The sequence below is a fragment of the Pseudophryne corroboree genome, chromosome 10 (assembly GCF_028390025.1).
Source record: "Pseudophryne corroboree isolate aPseCor3 chromosome 10, aPseCor3.hap2, whole genome shotgun sequence".
Lineage (NCBI taxonomy): Eukaryota > Metazoa > Chordata > Amphibia > Anura > Myobatrachidae > Pseudophryne > Pseudophryne corroboree.
Window position 1 is genome coordinate 113004599 of NC_086453.1, and position 18100 is coordinate 113022698.

At 46.9% G+C, this 18100-nt stretch overlaps 1 protein-coding gene across 2 annotated transcripts in view; it reads right to left on the bottom strand.

The window, feature by feature from the left end:
• Positions 1-18100, bottom strand: part of LOC134966188 (uncharacterized) — a 65234-nt gene that overhangs the window by 36161 nt on the left and 10973 nt on the right. For both annotated transcript variants that reach the window (XM_063942747.1, XM_063942746.1), the window contains exon 3: positions 8974-9233. In XM_063942747.1, the coding sequence (XP_063798817.1) occupies positions 8974-9233 (260 nt within the window). The remainder of the gene's footprint in view (positions 1-8973; positions 9234-18100) is intronic.

The following is an 18100-nucleotide window of genomic DNA, read 5'->3' on the forward strand; positions in this document are numbered from 1 at the left end:
TTTAAACTTTTACTCTAAGCAGCTCAGGAGAGCCACCTAGATTGCACCCTTCTCGTTCGGGCACAAAATCTTAACTGAGGCTTGGAGGAGGGTCATAGGGGGAGGAGCCAGTGCACACCAGCTAGTTCTAAAGCTTTTACTTTGTGCCCAGTCTCCTGCGGAGCCGCTATTCCCCATGGTCCTTTCGGAGTCCCCAGCATCCACTAGGACGTTAGAGAAATATATTTAGCAAACCAATGGATTTAGTTACAGACACAAGAGCCTTGTTTCAGGCACATTCTGTAATAGGGTCAATTCAATATACTCAATCCAGTATGCCCCCATGACTGTCCAGCATGTCTTAAGCTGGGTACACACTAGACCACGGGGAGGCCAACCCTGGTCCTCGAGAGCTACCAACAGTTATCGGTTTCCAGGTTTCCTCACAGAATCACAAGTGAAGTAATCAGCTCCATCTGTGGATCTTTTGAAATGTGTGAGTAATGAATACACCTGTGCACCTGCCAGGTGAGCTGGAAAACGTGAACTGTTGGTAGCTCTTGAGGACCAGGGTTGGCTACCACTGCACTAGACGATTCTGGATAGTGTGCGACCGATACTGGTCGGTCGTACACACTGAACGATATAGCACACAATCCAGCGCTATATCGTTCAGTGGCCACATCCAGGAGCATTGTGTCCCCGACGATATCTTTGGATCGGCCTGCATTGCAGGCAGATCAGAAGATGCAATGAACAACGCGTGGGAGCGTGCAATAATGCATACACACACTCCAGTGTGAACAATATGTCTGAAGTCATATTGTCTAGTGTATACCCAGCTTTAAGCTTACAATAGGCTTACAAAAGAGTCTCTAAAACATCAATTGAGGACCACATTCGGGATCTGAATGCGTTCCACGGACCGGAAGTGGTTTGTGTCATCACAAGCTTCCTGACATTTATAGCTGGAGCAGCAGAAGTCTGCGACGAACACTTCCAGTTTGGGCTTAATGAATGTGTTTACATTATATTCTTCATTACTGTAATATTCAAGTTATTTTATGATGTATGAAACATTTGTGACTTTACATGTTTTTTATGTGTTTACTCCATTTGAGAAGCAGTTCACTTTGACCCGAACATACTTGACCATCATACTATAAACAGCACTTTCTGGTAATGCATATCACAGGGTCCAAACATGCATTGGAAGCAGGTGACAGGAGTGCTATCTTGGATCTGTGTTGGGAGTGGATCCAGATTCCAGTGGATGCGAGGGCCCAGGAACAGGTTCCGGAGCCTGCATCTCCATTACATCTACAATATTTTGGCCTGCTTAAAACAGGAATCTGGTAAACCTCCACCTTACCTTATCTTATATTTTCATCATTTCTTGCACTATTTTTAAAGAGAATACATTTTGTTACGAATGACACTATGGGGGTAATTCAGACCTGATCACAGCAGCAAATTTGTTAGCTAATGGACAAAAACCATGGGGGTAATTCTGAGTTGATCGCAGCAGGATTTTGCTTAGCAGTTGGGCAAAACCATGTGCACTGCAGGGGAGGCAGATATAACATGTGCAGAGAGATAGATTTGGGTGTGGTGTGTTCAATCTGCAATCTAAATTGCAGTGTAAAAATAAGAATTTACTTACCGATAATTCTATTTCTCGTAGTCCGTAGTGGATGCTGGGGACTCCGTAAGGACCATGGGGAATAGCGGCTCCGCAGGAGACAGGGCACAAAAGTAAAAGCTTTAGGATCAGGTGGTGTGCACTGGCTCCTCCCCCTATGACCCTCCTCCAAGCCTCAGTTAGGATACTGTGCCCGGACGAGCGTACACAATAAGGAAGGATTTTGAATCCCGGGTAAGACTCATACCAGCCACACCAATCACACTGTACAACCTGTGATCTGAACCCAGTTAACAGCATGATAACAGCGGAGCCTCTGAAAAGATGGCTCACAACAACAATAACCCGATTTTTGTAACAATAACTATGTACAAGTATTGCAGACAATCCGCACTTGGGATGGGCGCCCAGCATCCACTACGGACTACGAGAAATAGAATTATCGGTAAGTAAATTCTTATTTTCTCTGATGTCCTAAGTGGATGCTGGGGACTCCGTAAGGACCATGGGGATTATACCAAAGCTCCCAAACGGGCGGGAGAGTGCGGATGACTCTGCAGCACCGAATGAGAGAACTCCAGGTCCTCCTCAGCCAGGGTATCAAATTTGTAGAATTTTGCAAACGTGTTTGCCCCTGACCAAGTAGCAGCTCGGCAAAGTTGTAAAGCCGAGACCCCTCGGGCAGCCGCCCAAGATGAGCCCACCTTCCTTGTGGAATGGGCATTTACATATTTTGGCTGTGGCAGGCCTGCCACAGAATGTGCAAGCTGAATTGTACTACACATCCAACTAGCAATCGTCTGCTTAGAAGCAAGAGCACCCAGTTTGTTGGGTGCATACAGGATAACAGAAAGTCAGTTTTCCTGACTCCAGCCGTCCTGGAAACCTATATTTTCAGGGCCCTGACAACATCTAGCAACTTGGAGTCCTCCAAGTCCCTAGTAGCCGCAGGTACCACAATAAGCTGGTTCAGTTGAAACGCTGACACAACCTTAGGGAGAAACTGGGGACGAGTCCGCAGCTCTGCCCTGTCCGAATGGACAATCAGATATGGGCTTTTGTGAGACAAAGCCGCCAATTCTGACACTCGCCTGGCCGAGGCCAGGGCCAACAGCATGGTCACTTTCCATGTGAGATATTTCAAATCCACAGATTTGAGCGGTTTAAACCAATGTGATTTGAGGAATCCCAGAATTACGTTGAGATCCCACAGTGCCACTGGAGGCACAAAAGGGGGTTGTATATGCAGTACTCCCTTGACAAACTTCTGGACTTCAGGAACTGAAGCCAATTCTTTCTGGAAGAAAATCGACAGGGCCGAAATTTGAACCTTAATGGACCCCAATTTGAGGCCCATAGACACTCCTGTTTGTAGGAAATGCAGGAATCGACCGAGTTGAAATTCCTCCGTGGGGGCCTTCTTGGCCTCACACCATGCAACATATTTTCGCCAAATGCGGTGATAATGTTGTGCGGTCACCTCCTTCCTGGCTCTGACCAGGGTAGGGATGACCTCTTCCGGAATGCCTTTTTCCCTTAGGATCCGGCGTTCAACCGCCATGCCGTCAAACGCAGCTGCGGTAAGTCTTGGAACAGACATGATCCTTGCTGAAGCAAGTCCCTTCTTAGTATCTCTTGAAGTTCCGGGTACCACGTCCTTCTTGGCCAATCCGGAGCCACGAGTATAGTTCTTACTCCTCTCCGTCTTATAATTCTCAGTACCTTGGGTATGAGAGGCAGAGGAGGGAACACATACACCGACTGGTACACCCACGGTGTTACCAGAGCGTCCCAGCTATTGCCTGAGGTTCTCTTGACCTGGCGCAATACCTGTCCAGTTTTTTGTTCAGGCGGGACGCCATCATATCCACCTTTGGTCTTTCCCAACGTTTCACAATCATGTGGAAGACTTCCAGATGAAGTCCCCACTCTCCCGGGTGGAGGTCGTGCCTGCTGAGGAAGTCTGCTTCCCAGTTGTCCACTCCCGGAATGAACACCGCTGACAGTGTTATCACATGATTTTTCGCCCCGCGAAGAATCCTTGCTGCCATTTCCCTCCTGCTTCTTGTGCCGCCCTGTCTGTTTACGTGGGCGACTGCCGTGATGTTGTCCGACTGGATCAGCACCGGTTGACTTTGAAGCAGAGGTCTTCCTAGGCTCAGAGCATTGTAAATTGCCCTTAGCTCCAGTATATTTATGTGGAGAGAAGTCTCCAGACTTGACCACACTCCTTGGAAATTTCTTCCCTGTGTGACTGCTCCCCAGCCTCTCAGGCTGGCATCCGTGGTCACCAGGACCCAGTTCTGAATGCCGAATCTGCTGCCCTCTAGTAGATGAGCACTCTGCAGCCACCACAGAAGAGACACCCTTGTCCTTGGAGACAGGATTATCCGCTGATGCATCTGAAGATGCGATCCGGACCATTCGTCCAGCAGATCCCACTGAAAAATTCTTGCGTGAAATCTGCCGAATGGAATCGCTTCGTAAGAAGCCACCATTTTTCCCAGGACTCTTGTGCATTGATGCACTGACACTTGGCCTGGTTTTAGGAGATTTCTGACTAGCTCGGATAACTCCCTGGCTTTCTCCTCCGGGAGAAACACCTTTTTCTGGACTGTGTCCAGAATCATCCCTAGGAACAGCAGACGTGTCGTCGGAATCAGCTGCGATTTTGGAATATTTAGAATCCACCCGTGCTGTCGTAGAACTACTTGAGATAGTGCTACTCCGACCTCCAACTGTTCTCTGGACCTTGCCCTTATCAGGAGATCGTCCAAGTAAGGGATAATTAAGACGCCTTTTCTTTGAAGAAGAATCATCATTTCGGCCATTACCTTGGTAAAGACCCGGGGTGCCGTGGACAATCCAAACGGCAGCGTCTGAAACTGATAGTGACAGTTCTGTACCAACCTGAGGTACCCTTAGTGAGAAGGGCAAATTGGGACATGGAGGTAAGCATCCTTGATGTCCAGGGACACCATATAGTCCCCTTCTTCCTGGTTCGCTATCACTGCTCTGAGTGACTCCATCTAGATTTGAACCTTTGTATGTAAGTGTTCAAAGATTTCAGATTTAGAATAGGTCTCACCGAGCCGTCTGGCTTCAGTACCACAAATAGTGTGGAATAATACCCCTTTCCTTGTTGTAGGAGGGGTACTTTGATTATCACCTGCTGGGAATACAGCTTGTGAATTGTTTCCAATACTGCCTCCCTGTCGGAGGGAGACGTTGGTAAAGCAGACTTCAGGAACCTGCGAGGGGGAGACGTCTCGAATTTCCAATCTGTACCCCTGGGATACTACTTGTAGGATCCAGGGGTCCACTTGCGAGTGAGCCCACTGCGTGCTGAAACTCTTGAGACGACCCCCCACCGCACCTGAGTCCGCTTGTACGGCCCCAGCGTCATGCTGAGGACTTGGCAGAAGCGGTGGAGGGCTTCTGTTCCTGGGAAGGGGCTGCCTGCTGCAGTCTTCTTCCCTTTCCTCTACCCCTGGGCAGATATGACTGGCCTTTGCCCGCTTGCCCTTATGGGGACGAAAGGACTGAGGCTGAAAAGACGGTGTCTTTTTCTGCTGAGATGTGACTTGGGGTAAAAAAGGTGGATTTTCCAGCTGTTGCCGTGGCCACCAGGTCCGATGGACCGACCCCAAATAACTCCCCCCTTTTATACGGCAATACTTCCATGTGCCGTTTGGAATCTGCATCACCTGACCACTGTCGTGTCCATAAACATCTTCTGGCAGACATGGACATCGCACTTACTCTTGATGCCAGAGTGCAAATATCCCTCTGTGCATCTCGCATATATAGAAATGCATCCTTTAAATGCTCTATAGTCAATAAAATACTGTCCCTGTCAAGGGTATCAATATTTTCAGTCAGGGAATCCGACCAAGCCACCCCAGCGCTGCACATCCAGGCTGAGGCGATCGCTGGTCGCAGTATAACACCAGTATGTGTGTATATACTTTTTAGGATATTTTCCAGCCTCCTATCAGCTGGCTCCTTGAGGGCGGCCGTATCTGGAGACGGTAACGCCACTTGTTTTGATAAGCGTGTGAGCGCCTTATCCACCCTAGGGGGTGTTTCCCAACGCGCCCTAACTTCTGGCGGGAAAGGGTATAACGCCAATAATTTTCTATCGGGGGAAACCCACGCATCATCACACACTTCATTTAATTTATCTGATTCAGGAAAAACTACAGGTAGTTTTTTCACACCCCACATAATACCCTTTTTTGTGGTACTTGTAGTATCAGAAATATGTAACACCTCCTTCATTGCCCTTAACATGTAACGTGTGGCCCTAATGGAAAATACGTTTGTTTCTTCACCGTCGACACTGGAGTCAGTGTCCGTGTCTGTGTCGACCGACTGAGGTAATGAGCGTTTTAAAGCCCCTGACGGTGTTTGAGACGCCTGGACAGGTACTAATTGGTTTGCCGGCCGTCTCATGTCGTCAACCGACCTTGCAGCGTGTTGACATTATCACGTAATTCCCTAAATAAGCCATCCATTCCGGTGTCGACTCCCTAGAGAGTGACATCACCATTACAGGCAATTGCTCCGCCTCCTCACCAACATCGTCCTCATACATGTCGACACACACGTACCGACACACAGCACACACACAGGGAATGCTCTGATAGAGGACAGGACCCCACTAGCCCTTTGGGGAGACAGAGGGAGAGTTTGCCAGCACACACCAAAATGCTATAATTATACAGGGACAACCTTATATAAGTGTTTTCCCTTATAGCATCTTAATATATAATAATATCGCCACATAAAATGCCCCCCCTCTCTGTTTTAACCCTGTTTCTGTAGTGCAGTGCAGGGGAGAGCCTGGGAGCCTTCCTAGCAGCGGAGCTGTGTAGGAAAATGGCGCTGTGTGCTGAGGAGAATAGGCCCCGCCCCCTTTTCGGCGGGCTTCTTCTCCCGTTTTTCTGACAACCTGGCAGGGGTTAAATACATCCATATAGCCCCAGAGGCTATATGTGATGTATTTTTAGCCAGCATAGGTACTTTCATTGCTGCCCAGGGCGCCCCCCCCAGCGCCCTGCACCCTCAGTGACCGTTGGTGTGAAGTGTGCTGAGAGCAATGGCGCACAGCTGCAGTGCTGTGCGCTACCTCATGAAGACTGAGAAGTCTTCAGCCGCCGGTTTCTGGACCTCTTCTCTCTTCGGCATCTGCAAGGGGGTCGGCGGCGCGGCTCCGGTGACCCATCCAGGCTGTACCTGTGATCGTCCCTCTGGAGCTAGTGTCCAGTAGCCTAAGAAGCCAATCCATCCTGCACGCAGGTGAGTTCACTTCTTCTCCCCTAAGTCCCTCGTTGCAGTGAGCCTGTTGCCAGCAGGACTCACTGAAAATAAAAAACCTAACAAAACTTTTACTCTAAGCAGCTCTTTAGGAGAGCCACCTAGATTGCACCCTTCTCGGCCGGGCACAAAAACCTAACTGAGGCTTGGAGGAGGGTCATAGGGGGAGGAGCCAGTGCACACCACCTGATCCTAAAGCTTTTACTTTTGTGCCCTGTCTCCTGCGGAGCCGCTATTCCCCATGGTCCTTACGGAGTCCCCAGCATCCACTTAGGACGTCAGAGAAAATAAAGCAGCCAGTATTTACCCTGCACAGAAACAAAATAACCCACCCAAATCTAACTCTTTCTGCGCATGTTATATCTGCCCCCCCTGCAGTGCACATGGTTTTCCCAATTGCTAAAAAATTTCCTGCTGCGATCAACTTGGAATTACCCCCCATGTGCACTGCAGGGGGGGCAGATATAACATGTGCAGAGAGAGTTAGGTTTGGGTGGGGTGTGTTCAAACTAAAATCTAAATTGCAGTGTAAAAATAGAGCAGCCATTATTTACTCTGCACAAACAAAATAACCCACCCAAATCTAACTCTCTGTGCACGTATATTTTAGTACTTTAGTCAATTTTGGGGTCTATTCATGAAGCAGTGAAAAAAGTGTGTAGAAGTGAACCTGTGGTTGCCATAGGCAACTTCTCCAATCAGCTGCTCCGTACAATTGTGTAGTATGCAAATTATAAATGTTACTTCAATGCTGATTGCCCATGGCAACCAACTTCTCCACTGGCTCACTTTTCACTGCTTTCTGAATAGACCCCTTTGTCATTTCAGCATAAGTCCCTATATGTTCAAAATGTGCGTTATGTGCCTTGTTCAGAACTGGAAGTAAGCACAAATTATGATTTTTCTTTTCTTCTTTTAGGTTCAACTTGCTCTTTTTTCTATTTTGGTGCAAACTCACATTGTTTTTGCTAGGCTTGTCTGTTTCTACACACGATACCTTGCGAGTAACTGTGAGAAGGAGGCCAGAATAGGGCGGCAGACATGGCCAAATTACAGTAAGAGTATAGGGGGTCATTTCGAGTTGATCGCTCGCTGCCGATTATCGCAGCGCAGCGATCAGCTGAAAAATCTGCATTTCTGCGCATGCATATGCCCCGCAATGCGCACGCGCGACGTACAGGTACAAAGCCCTTTGTGGTTGTGCTCAGGTTCTAGCAAAGTTTTTCTTCGCACTGACGGCTGCAAGATGATTGACAGGAAGTGGGCGTTTCTGGGTGTCAACTGACCGTTTTCAGGGAGTGCAAAAACGCAGGCGTGTCTGAAAAAACGCAGGCGTGGCTGGGCGGATGTACGACGTCAAATCCGGACACGAATAGGCTGAAGTGATCGCAAGCGCCGAGTAGGTTCAGAGCTACTCTGAAACTGCACAAACTGTTTTTGCAGAGCTCGGCTGCACAAGCATTCGCACTTCTGCTAAGCTAAAATACACTCCCCAGTGGGCGACAGCATAGTGTTTGCACAGCTGCTAAAACTAGCTAGCGAGCGATCAACTTGGAATGACCCCCATAGTGTATACAGGTTGGCACTAATTGTAACTAATATGGTCGTGGATGCCTGAAGAGACCACACCTGCAGATGCTTTAATTCTGGTGCTCGTTGCAAAATGATTGTAATGATGACTGCAGGCTGCATGAATAGATAAAACGGTCTACAACAGACAGTAATGCAGATACAGTTAAACCGTGGCAAGTGTTACTTAAAAGCCAAATCATACTACAGAGCATAAAGAAAGTACGTTTCATACTCTCGGAAGCGAAGCCTGTACAGATGGGCAGATGTACTAAGCCTTGGATAGTGATAAAGTGGAGATAAAAGACCAAACAGCTCCTGTCATTTTTCAAACATAGCCTGTAACATGGCAGTTAACTGATTGATACAGTACCAGCCACTCTCCAAGGCTTTGTACATCTCCCCCTTAGTGAGAAAGATTTTCTATGAAGCTGCATGGCCTGGTTACGGTCTTTGTGTAATACCTGCAGTGCCTCGCATTGCATCTCCTTGGCGTTGCATGCTTGTTGCAATGACTGCAGAAGCTGGTTCTGCTGATGATTTGTCTTCTTCAGTTCTCTCACCATCTGCTTCAAGAGTTCAGGGTCATCAGGCACACAGTAATCTCCATGATCGTGTACAATACATTCATTCACTTCACCCAGGTCTTGCAATGTTGCTTCACTAGCTTTCTCCATCAGCTCTGCTGCCCAAACCAGGTCCCCAATGCTGGACTGGACTTCTCCTGAGGGTGGAGAGAGAAAAATTAAGACACCAGCAACAACAAAACACGTTCAAGGTGGTTAGATTGTATGCATGGAACATTTTCAGTCATTTACAGCACACGAGCACTAGAGGACCAAAAATAAAAGTAATGCACCCTCTCTCTCTTTCAGAAATAAATTATATATATATATATATATATATATATATATATATATATATATATATATATATATATAAGAATTTACTCACCGGTAATTCTATTTCTCGTAGTCCGTAGTGGATGCTGGGAACTCCGTAAGGACCATGGGGAATAGCGGGCTCCGAAGGAGGCTGGGCACTCTAGAAAGATCTTAGACTACCTGGTGTGCACTGGCTCCTCCCACTATGACCCTTCTCCAAGCCTCAGTTAGGTACCGTGCCCGGACGAGCGTACACAATAAGGAAGGATTTTGAATCCCGGGTAAGACTCATACCAGCCACACCAATCACACCGTACAACTCGTGATATGAAACACAGTTAACAGTATGAAACAATAGAGCCTCTCAACAGATGGCTCAACAATAACCCGATTTAGTTAACCATAATTATGTACAAGTATTGCAGATAAACCGCACTTGGGATGGGCGCCCAGCATCCACTACGGACTACGAGAAATAGAATTACCGGTGAGTAAATTCTTATTTTCTCTAACGTCCTAGTGGATGCTGGGAACTCCGTAAGGACCATGGGGATTATACCAAAGCTCCCAAACGGGCGGGAGAGTGCGGATGACTCTGCAGCACTGAATGAGAGAACTCCAGGTCCTCCTCAGCCAGGGTATCAAATTTGTAGAATTTTTGCAAACGTGTTTGCCCCTGACCAAGTAGCTGCTCGGCAAAGTTGTAAAGCAGAGACCTCTCGGGCAGCCGCCCAAGATGAGCCCACCTTCCTTGTGGAATGGGCATTGACAGATTTTGGCTGTGGCAGGCCTGCCACAGTATGTGCAAGCTGAATTGTACTACAAATCCAACGAGCAATAGTCTGCTTAGAAGCAGGAGCACCCAGCTTGTTAGGTGCATATAGGATAAACAGCGAGTCAGATTTTCTGACTCTAGCCGTTCTGGAAACATATATTTTCAGTGCCCTGACAACGTCTAGCAACTTGGAGTCCTCCAAGTCCCTAGTAGCCTAGGCACCACAATAGGCTGGTTCAGGTGAAACGCTGACACCACCTTTGGGAGAAACTGGGGACGAGTCCTCAATTCTGCCCTATCCATATGGAAAATCAAATAAGGGCTTTTACAAAACAAAGCCGCCAACTTTGATACTCGCCTGGCAGAAGCCAAGGCCAATAACATAACCACCTTCCACGTGAGATATTTCAGATCCACGGTTTTTAGTGGCTCAAACCAATGTGATTTTAAGAAACTCAACACCACGTTGAGATCCCAAGGTGCCACAGGAGGCACAAACGGGGGCTGACTCTGCAGCACTTCTTTTATAAATGTCTGAACTTCAGGTACTGAAGCAAGTTCTTTTTGAAAGAAAATCGACAGAGCCGAGATCTGTACCTTAATGGAACCCAATTTAAGGCCCATAGTCACTCCTGCTTGCAGGAAATGCAGAAATCGACCTAGTTGAAATTCCTCTGTTGGGGCCCTTTCGGCCTCACACCATGCAACATATTTTCGCCATATGCGGTGATAATGAGTTGCTGTAACCTCTTTCCTGGCTTTAGTAAGCGTAGGAATGACTTCCTCTGGAATGCCCTTTTCCTTCAGGATCCGGCGTTCAACCGCCATGCCGACAAACGCAGCTGCGGTAAGTCTTGGAACAGACAGGGCCCCTGCTGCCGCAGGTCCTGTCTGAGTGGCAGAGGCCATGGGTCCTCTGATATAAATTCTTAAAGTTCTGGGTACCAAGCTCTTCTTGGCCATCCACGAGTATCGTTCTTACTCCTCGCCTTCTTATTATTCTCAGTACCTTTGGTATGAGAGGCAGAGGGGAGAACACATAAACCGACTGGTACACCCACGGTGTTACCAGAGCGTCCATAGCTATCGCCTGAGGGTCCCTTGACCCGGTGCAATATCTTTTATAGCTTTTTGTTGAGGCGGGACGCCATCATGTCCACCTGTGGCCTTTCCCAATGGTGTACAATCCTATTGGAAGACTTCTGGAGGAAGTCCCCATTCTCCCGGGTGGAGGTCGTGTCTGTTGAGAAGATCTGCTTCCCAGTTGTCCACTCCGGGAATGAACACTGCTGACAGTGCTAACACATGATTTTCCGCCTATCGGAGAATCCTTGTGGCTTCTGCCATCGCCATCCTGCTTCTTGTGCCGCCCTGTTGGTTTACATGGGCGACTGCCGTGATGTTGTCTGATTGGATCAGTACCGGCTGGTTTTGAAGCAGAGGCCTTGCCGGCCTCAGGGCATTGTAAATGGCCCTCAGGTCCAGAATATTTATGTGTAGGGAAATAACCTGACTTGACCAAAGTCCCTGGAAATTTTTCCCCTGTGTGACTGCCTCCCAGCCTCAAAGGCTGGAATCCATGGTCACTAGGACCTAGTCCTGTATGCCGAACCTGCGGCCCTCTTGAAGATGGGCACTCTGCAGCCACCACAGTAGAGATACCCTGGTCCTTGGAGACAGGGTTATCAGCCTATGCATCGGAAGATGCGATCCGGACCACTTGTCCAACAGGTCCCTCTGAAAAGTTCTTGTATGGAACCTGCCTAATGGGATTGCTTCGTAGGAAGCTACCATTTTTCCCAGGACTCGCGTGCAATGATGCACCGCTACCTATTTTGGCTTCAGGAGGTCTCTGACTAGATGACAACTCCTTGGCTTTCTCCTCCGGGAGAAACACGATTTCTGGTTTATGTCCAGAACCATCCCCAGGAACAGTAGACGTGTCATAGGAACCAGCTGTGACTTTGGACTGTTTAGAATCCAACCATGCTGTTGTAGCACTTTCCAAAATAGTGCTACCCCGACTACCAACTGCTCCTTGGACTTCGCCCTTATAACGAGATTGTCCAAGTACGGGATAATTACAACTCCCTTTTTTTGAAGGAGTATCAACATTTCGGCCATTACCTTGATAAAACACCCTCGGTGCCATGTACAGTCCAAACGGCAGTGTCTGGACTTGGTAATGGTAATCCTGTACCACAAATCTGAGGTACTCCTGGCGAGGATGGTAAATGGGGACATGCAGGTAAGCATCCTTGATGTCCCAGGATTCCATGTAATCCCCCTTGTCCAGGCTTGGAATAACCGCCCTGAGCGATTCCATCTTGAACTTGAATTTTTGTGTTCAAGGATTTTAAATATAAAATGGGTCACACCGAACCATGCGGTTTCGGTACCCCAACCCGTGTGGAATAGTAACCCCGTCCTTGTTGAAGTAGGGGCACCTTGAGTATTACCTGCTGGGAATACCGCTTATTAATTGCCTCTAGCACAGCCTCCCTGCCTGAGGGAGTTGTCAGCAAGGCATATTTTAGGAAACGGCTGGGGGGAGACATCTCGAATTCCAGCTTGTACCCCTGAAATACTACTTGAAAGAAACAGGGATCCACCTGTGAGCGAGCCCACTAATTGCTGAAATTTTTGAGACGGCCCCCCACCGCACCTGGCTACACCTGTGGAGCACCCGCGTCATGGTGTGGCCTCACAGGAGGCGGGGGAAGAATCTCGATTCTGGGAACAGGCTGACTGGTGCAGCTTTTTTCCCTCTACCCTTGTCTCTGTACAGAAAAGAAGCGCCATTTGACCCGCTTGCTTTTCTGAAGCCGAAAGGACTGTACCTTTGTCTGTGAGGAAACCTGAGGTAAAATTATTTCTTCCCAGCAGTTGCTGTGGATACGAGGTCCCAGAGACCATCCCCAAATAATTCCTCACCCTTATAAGGCTCTCTATGCGCTTTTTAAGTCAGCATCACCTGTCCAGTGACAGGTCTCTAATACCCTCCTGACAGAATGGACATTAAATTTAATTTTGGATGCCAGCCGGCAAAATATCCCTCTGTGCATCCCCCATATATAAGACGACGTCTTTAATATGTTTTTATGTTTGGCAACTAGTATCCCTGTTTGACAGGGTCACCGACCACGCTGCAGCAGCACTATCTGCAGGTCTCAGTCTAGTACCCGAGTGTGTAAATACAGACTTCAGGATAGCCTCCTGTTTTTTATCAACAGGTACCTATTAAAGTGGCCGTATCCTAAGACGGCAGTGCCACCTTTTTTGACAAACGTGTGAGCGCCTTATCCACCCTAGGGGATATCTCCCAGCGTAACTTATCCACCTGGCGGGAAAGGGTACGCCATCAGTAACTTTTTATAAATTACCAGTTTCTTAACGGGGGAACCCACGCTTTCACACACTTCATTTATTCATCTGATGGGGGAACAAAACACTGCCTGTTTTTTCTCCCCAAACCTAAAACCCATTTTTAGAGGTGCTTGGGTTAAAGTCAGAAATGTATAACACATTTTTTATTGCCGGGATCACGTCACGGATGTTCCTAGTGGATTGTGTATATGTCTCCACCTTGTCGACACTGGAGTCAGACTCCGTGTCGACATCTGTGTCTGCCATCTGAGAGAGCGGGCGTTTTTGAGCCCCTGATGGCCTTTGAGACGCCTGGGCAGGCGCGGGCTGCGAAGCCGGCTGTCCCACAGCTGTTACGTCATCCACCCTTTTATGTAAGGAGTTGACACTGTCGGTTAATACCTTTCACCTATCCATCCACTCTGGTGTCGGCCCCACAGGGGGCGACATCACATATATCGGCCTCTGTTCTGTCACCATATAAGCCTCCTCATTCAACATGTCGACACAGCCGTACCGACACACCGCAGACACACAGGGAATGCTCTAAACGAGGACAGGACCCACAAAAGCCCTTTGGGGGGACAGAGTAAGAGTATGCCAGCACACACCAGAGCGCTATATATATACAGGGACTAACTGAGTTATGTCCCTAATAGCTTTTATATAATATACTGTATACAGTGCCAATTTTAATGCCCCCCCTCTCTTTTCCCTCTTACTGTACTGTAGAATTGCAGGGAAGAGCCAGGGAGCTTCCCTCCAGCCGAGCTGTGAGGGAAAAATGGCGCCAGTGTGCTGAGGAGATAGGCTACGCACCTTTTTCGCGGCCTATTCTCCCGTTTTTTATGGAATTCTGGCAGGGGTATTTACCTCATATATAGCCCCTGGGGCCATATATTGAGGTATTTTAGCCAGCCAAGGTGTTTTTATTGCTGCCTCAGGGCGCCCCCCCCAGCGCCCTGCACCCTCAGTGACCGGAGTGTGAAGTGTGTGAGAGGAGCAATGGCGCACAGCTGCAGTGCTGTGCGCTACCTTGGTGAAGACAGAGTCTTCATGCCGCCGATTTTCCGGACCATCTTCTTGCTTCTGGCTCTGTAAGGGGGACGGCGGCGCGGCTCCGGGACCGAACATCAAGGCTGGGCCTGCGGTCGATCCCTCTGGAGCTAATGGTGTCCAGTAGCCTAAGAAGCCCAATCCGGCTGCAAGCAGGCGAGTTCGCTTCTTCTCCCCTTAGTCCCTCGCTGCAGTGAGCCTGTTGCCAGCAGGTCTCACTGAAAATAACAAATTCTAAGACTATAACTTTCTAAGAGCTCAGGAGAGCCCCTAGTGTGCATCCAACCTCGGCCGGGCACGAAATCTAACTGAGGCTTGGAGGAGGGTCATAGTGGGAGGAGCCAGTGCACACCAGGTAGTCTAAGATCTTTCTAGAGTGCCCAGCCTCCTTCGGAGCCCGCTATTCCCCATGGTCCTTACGGAGTTCCCAGCATCCACTAGGACGTTAGAGAATATATATATATATATATATATATATATATATATATATATATATATATATATATATATATATTATACATACATATACACACACACACACAAACACATATACATACAAACAGAAAGTTCAGCACTCACCAAAGCAAGCTCACTTATTTTCACAACATCAATAAATAAATGATGGGGGTTTAGTTAGTGAATTGGCCAATGCACGGAAGCCCGCAAACCGCTCGCCAAGGTAGATAGTGTAGGACCTGCATGAAGATGAGGTACCTTGGCGAACGGTTTGCAGGCTTCCGTGTTTGTATATTTTTAAATTAGGTGGGCATGGGCTACATGCACCCCACCCTATGAGTGGTGAGTGCAGACACTGCTGTTGGTAGAATATATATGTAGAAAATATATATATATATATATATATATATATATATATATATATATATATATATATATATATATATATATATATATATACACACATATATACATACACATATACATACACACTCCACAACAACGGCACACAGGGGTTGAAAAATAATCCACTTCCACAGCAGTTTAAGCCAACGTTTCAAAGTTTATCCTTTTTCGTCAGGGCTACAAATGCATAATACAACAATCTTACCTTTTATTGAAAAAACACCCCGTGCACCTTCCCGCCGCCATTCCACGGCGCTGTAATACTGACGTCATTCCGCCGGAGGCACCAGATCGCCAGGCTCCTTTGGATGACGTATGTGATAGTACCCATCACCTAGCAACAATATAAACATTAAAAATTACAAGTACCTGTACAACTACCACAATATTTCTTCAATAGCTCACGCAGGGCAAGTCAATAAAATACTACTTTAATTAAAACAATTCAGATTAAGCATTTCATTTAACCCTTTAGGGGCTAGCGTGTTTAAACGCATTATCCAGCGGGACTCACACTGCAAAAGTTTTTTACCCCGATCACCCCCCCTAATGGATCTAGGGACGTGATCGATCATTCTATATCTTAATGAGGACAAATTGTGATGTGCTTCTAGGAAATGTCTAGCAACAGGTTGATCACTCGAGCCTGTGCTAATAGCTTTTCTAATAGATGACCTGTGTGCAGCCATTCTCTCCTTAAAAGTGCACTCCGTTTTCCCGATATATGAATATCCACACTGACAGATAATTTGGTACACAACAAATGACGAGTTACATGTCAGATGAAATCTAATTGTATACGTCTTTCCTGACTGTGGGTGCTGGAAAGTGTCACCCTTCAATAAAAAGCCACAAGTTGTACAACCGCAGCCAAAGCAGCCATTCTTCTTCTGCAAGAAATGTGTAGGTTTTTTAGAAACTAAGTCTGTAACATCTGTCTTTACAACAAAGTCTCTAATATTCCTACCTCTCTTATAGCAGGGCATCAGATGTGTGTTACTCAACCCTAACTCAGGGTCTGACCTAACAGATGACCATTGATTTCTAGAATGCTTCTTAATACTATTGCTACCTACTGTGTAGCTAGTAACCCAAGGTAGGATTTCCCTCTCATTACCTTTATTCCTACCACATATCGAAAGACGATCATTGTGGTTGGTGGCCAGGACTTTCTGTTTAGCCTTCTCTAGTACATCTAACGGATAACCCCGCGCTTGAAATCTAATGATCATCTCTTCCATTTGTTTTATAGCAACCTCCCGGTCACTATTTACCCTCCAAACCCGCAGCAATTGCGAATAGGGCAGGGTTGAGTAACACACATCTGATGCCCTGCTATAAGAGAGGTAGGAATATTAGAGACTTTGTTGTAAAGACAGATGTTACAGACTTAGTTTCTAAAAAACCTACACATTTCTTGCAGAAGAAGAATGGCTGCTTTGGCTGCGGTTGTACAACTTGTGGCTTTTTATTGAAGGGTGACACTTTCCAGCACCCACAGTCAGGAAAGACGTATACAATTAGATTTCATCTGACATGTAACTCGTCATTTGTTGTGTACCAAATTATCTGTCAGTGTGGATATTCATATATCGGGAAAACGGAGTGCACTTTTAAGGAGAGAATGGCTGCACACAGGTCATCTATTAGAAAAGCTATTAGCACAGGCTCGAGTGATCAACCTGTTGCTAGACATTTCCTAGAAGCACATCACAATTTGTCCTCATTAAGATATAGAATGATCGATCACGTCCCTAGATCCATTAGGGGGGGTGATCGGGGTAAAAAACTTTTGCAGTGTGAGTCCCGCTGGATAATGCGTTTAAACACGCTAGCCCCTAAAGGGTTAAATGAAATGCTTAATCTGAATTGTTTTAATTAAAGTAGTATTTTATTGACTTGCCCTGCGTGAGCTATTGAAGAAATATTGTGGTAGTTGTACAGGTACTTGTAATTTTTAATGTTTATATTGTTGCTAGGTGATGGGTACTATCACATACGTCATCCAAAGGAGCCTGGCGATCTGGTGCCTCCGGCGGAATGACGTCAGTATTACAGCGCCGTGGAATGGCGGCGGGAAGGTGCACGGGGTGTTTTTTCAATAAAAGGTAAGATTGTTGTATTATGCATTTGTAGCCCTGACGAAAAAGGATAAACTTTGAAACGTTGGCTTAAACTGCTGTGGAAGTGGATTATTTTTCAACCCCTGGGTGCCGTTGTTGTGGAGTATATTAGGGATCTTGCTGTGGATCTTAAACGAGCACCGGGGTAAGCAAAGTTGGTATTGGAGTGCCGGTCTGGAAAAGCTTATATATATATATATATACACATACATACACACACACACATACATACACATACATACACACACACACACACACACACACACACTCGCTGGAGTACCCGGCGTTGCCTGGGATTTTACGAATGATTGTTTACAAAAATGAATTTAAATATTAAACACACAGTATAAATAACATAGCATAAAAAAGCATGCAAAATGTTATACATATCAATACAATGAAAACCCAATGTGCTGCTGGGGGACCGTGCTACTTCCACTAAAGAACTCTCAGTGTGTTGGTTTGTGCTACCTCCATTCCCCTCCTCACATCATGTCACTGCACCTGTCATCACTGAGCTATCATG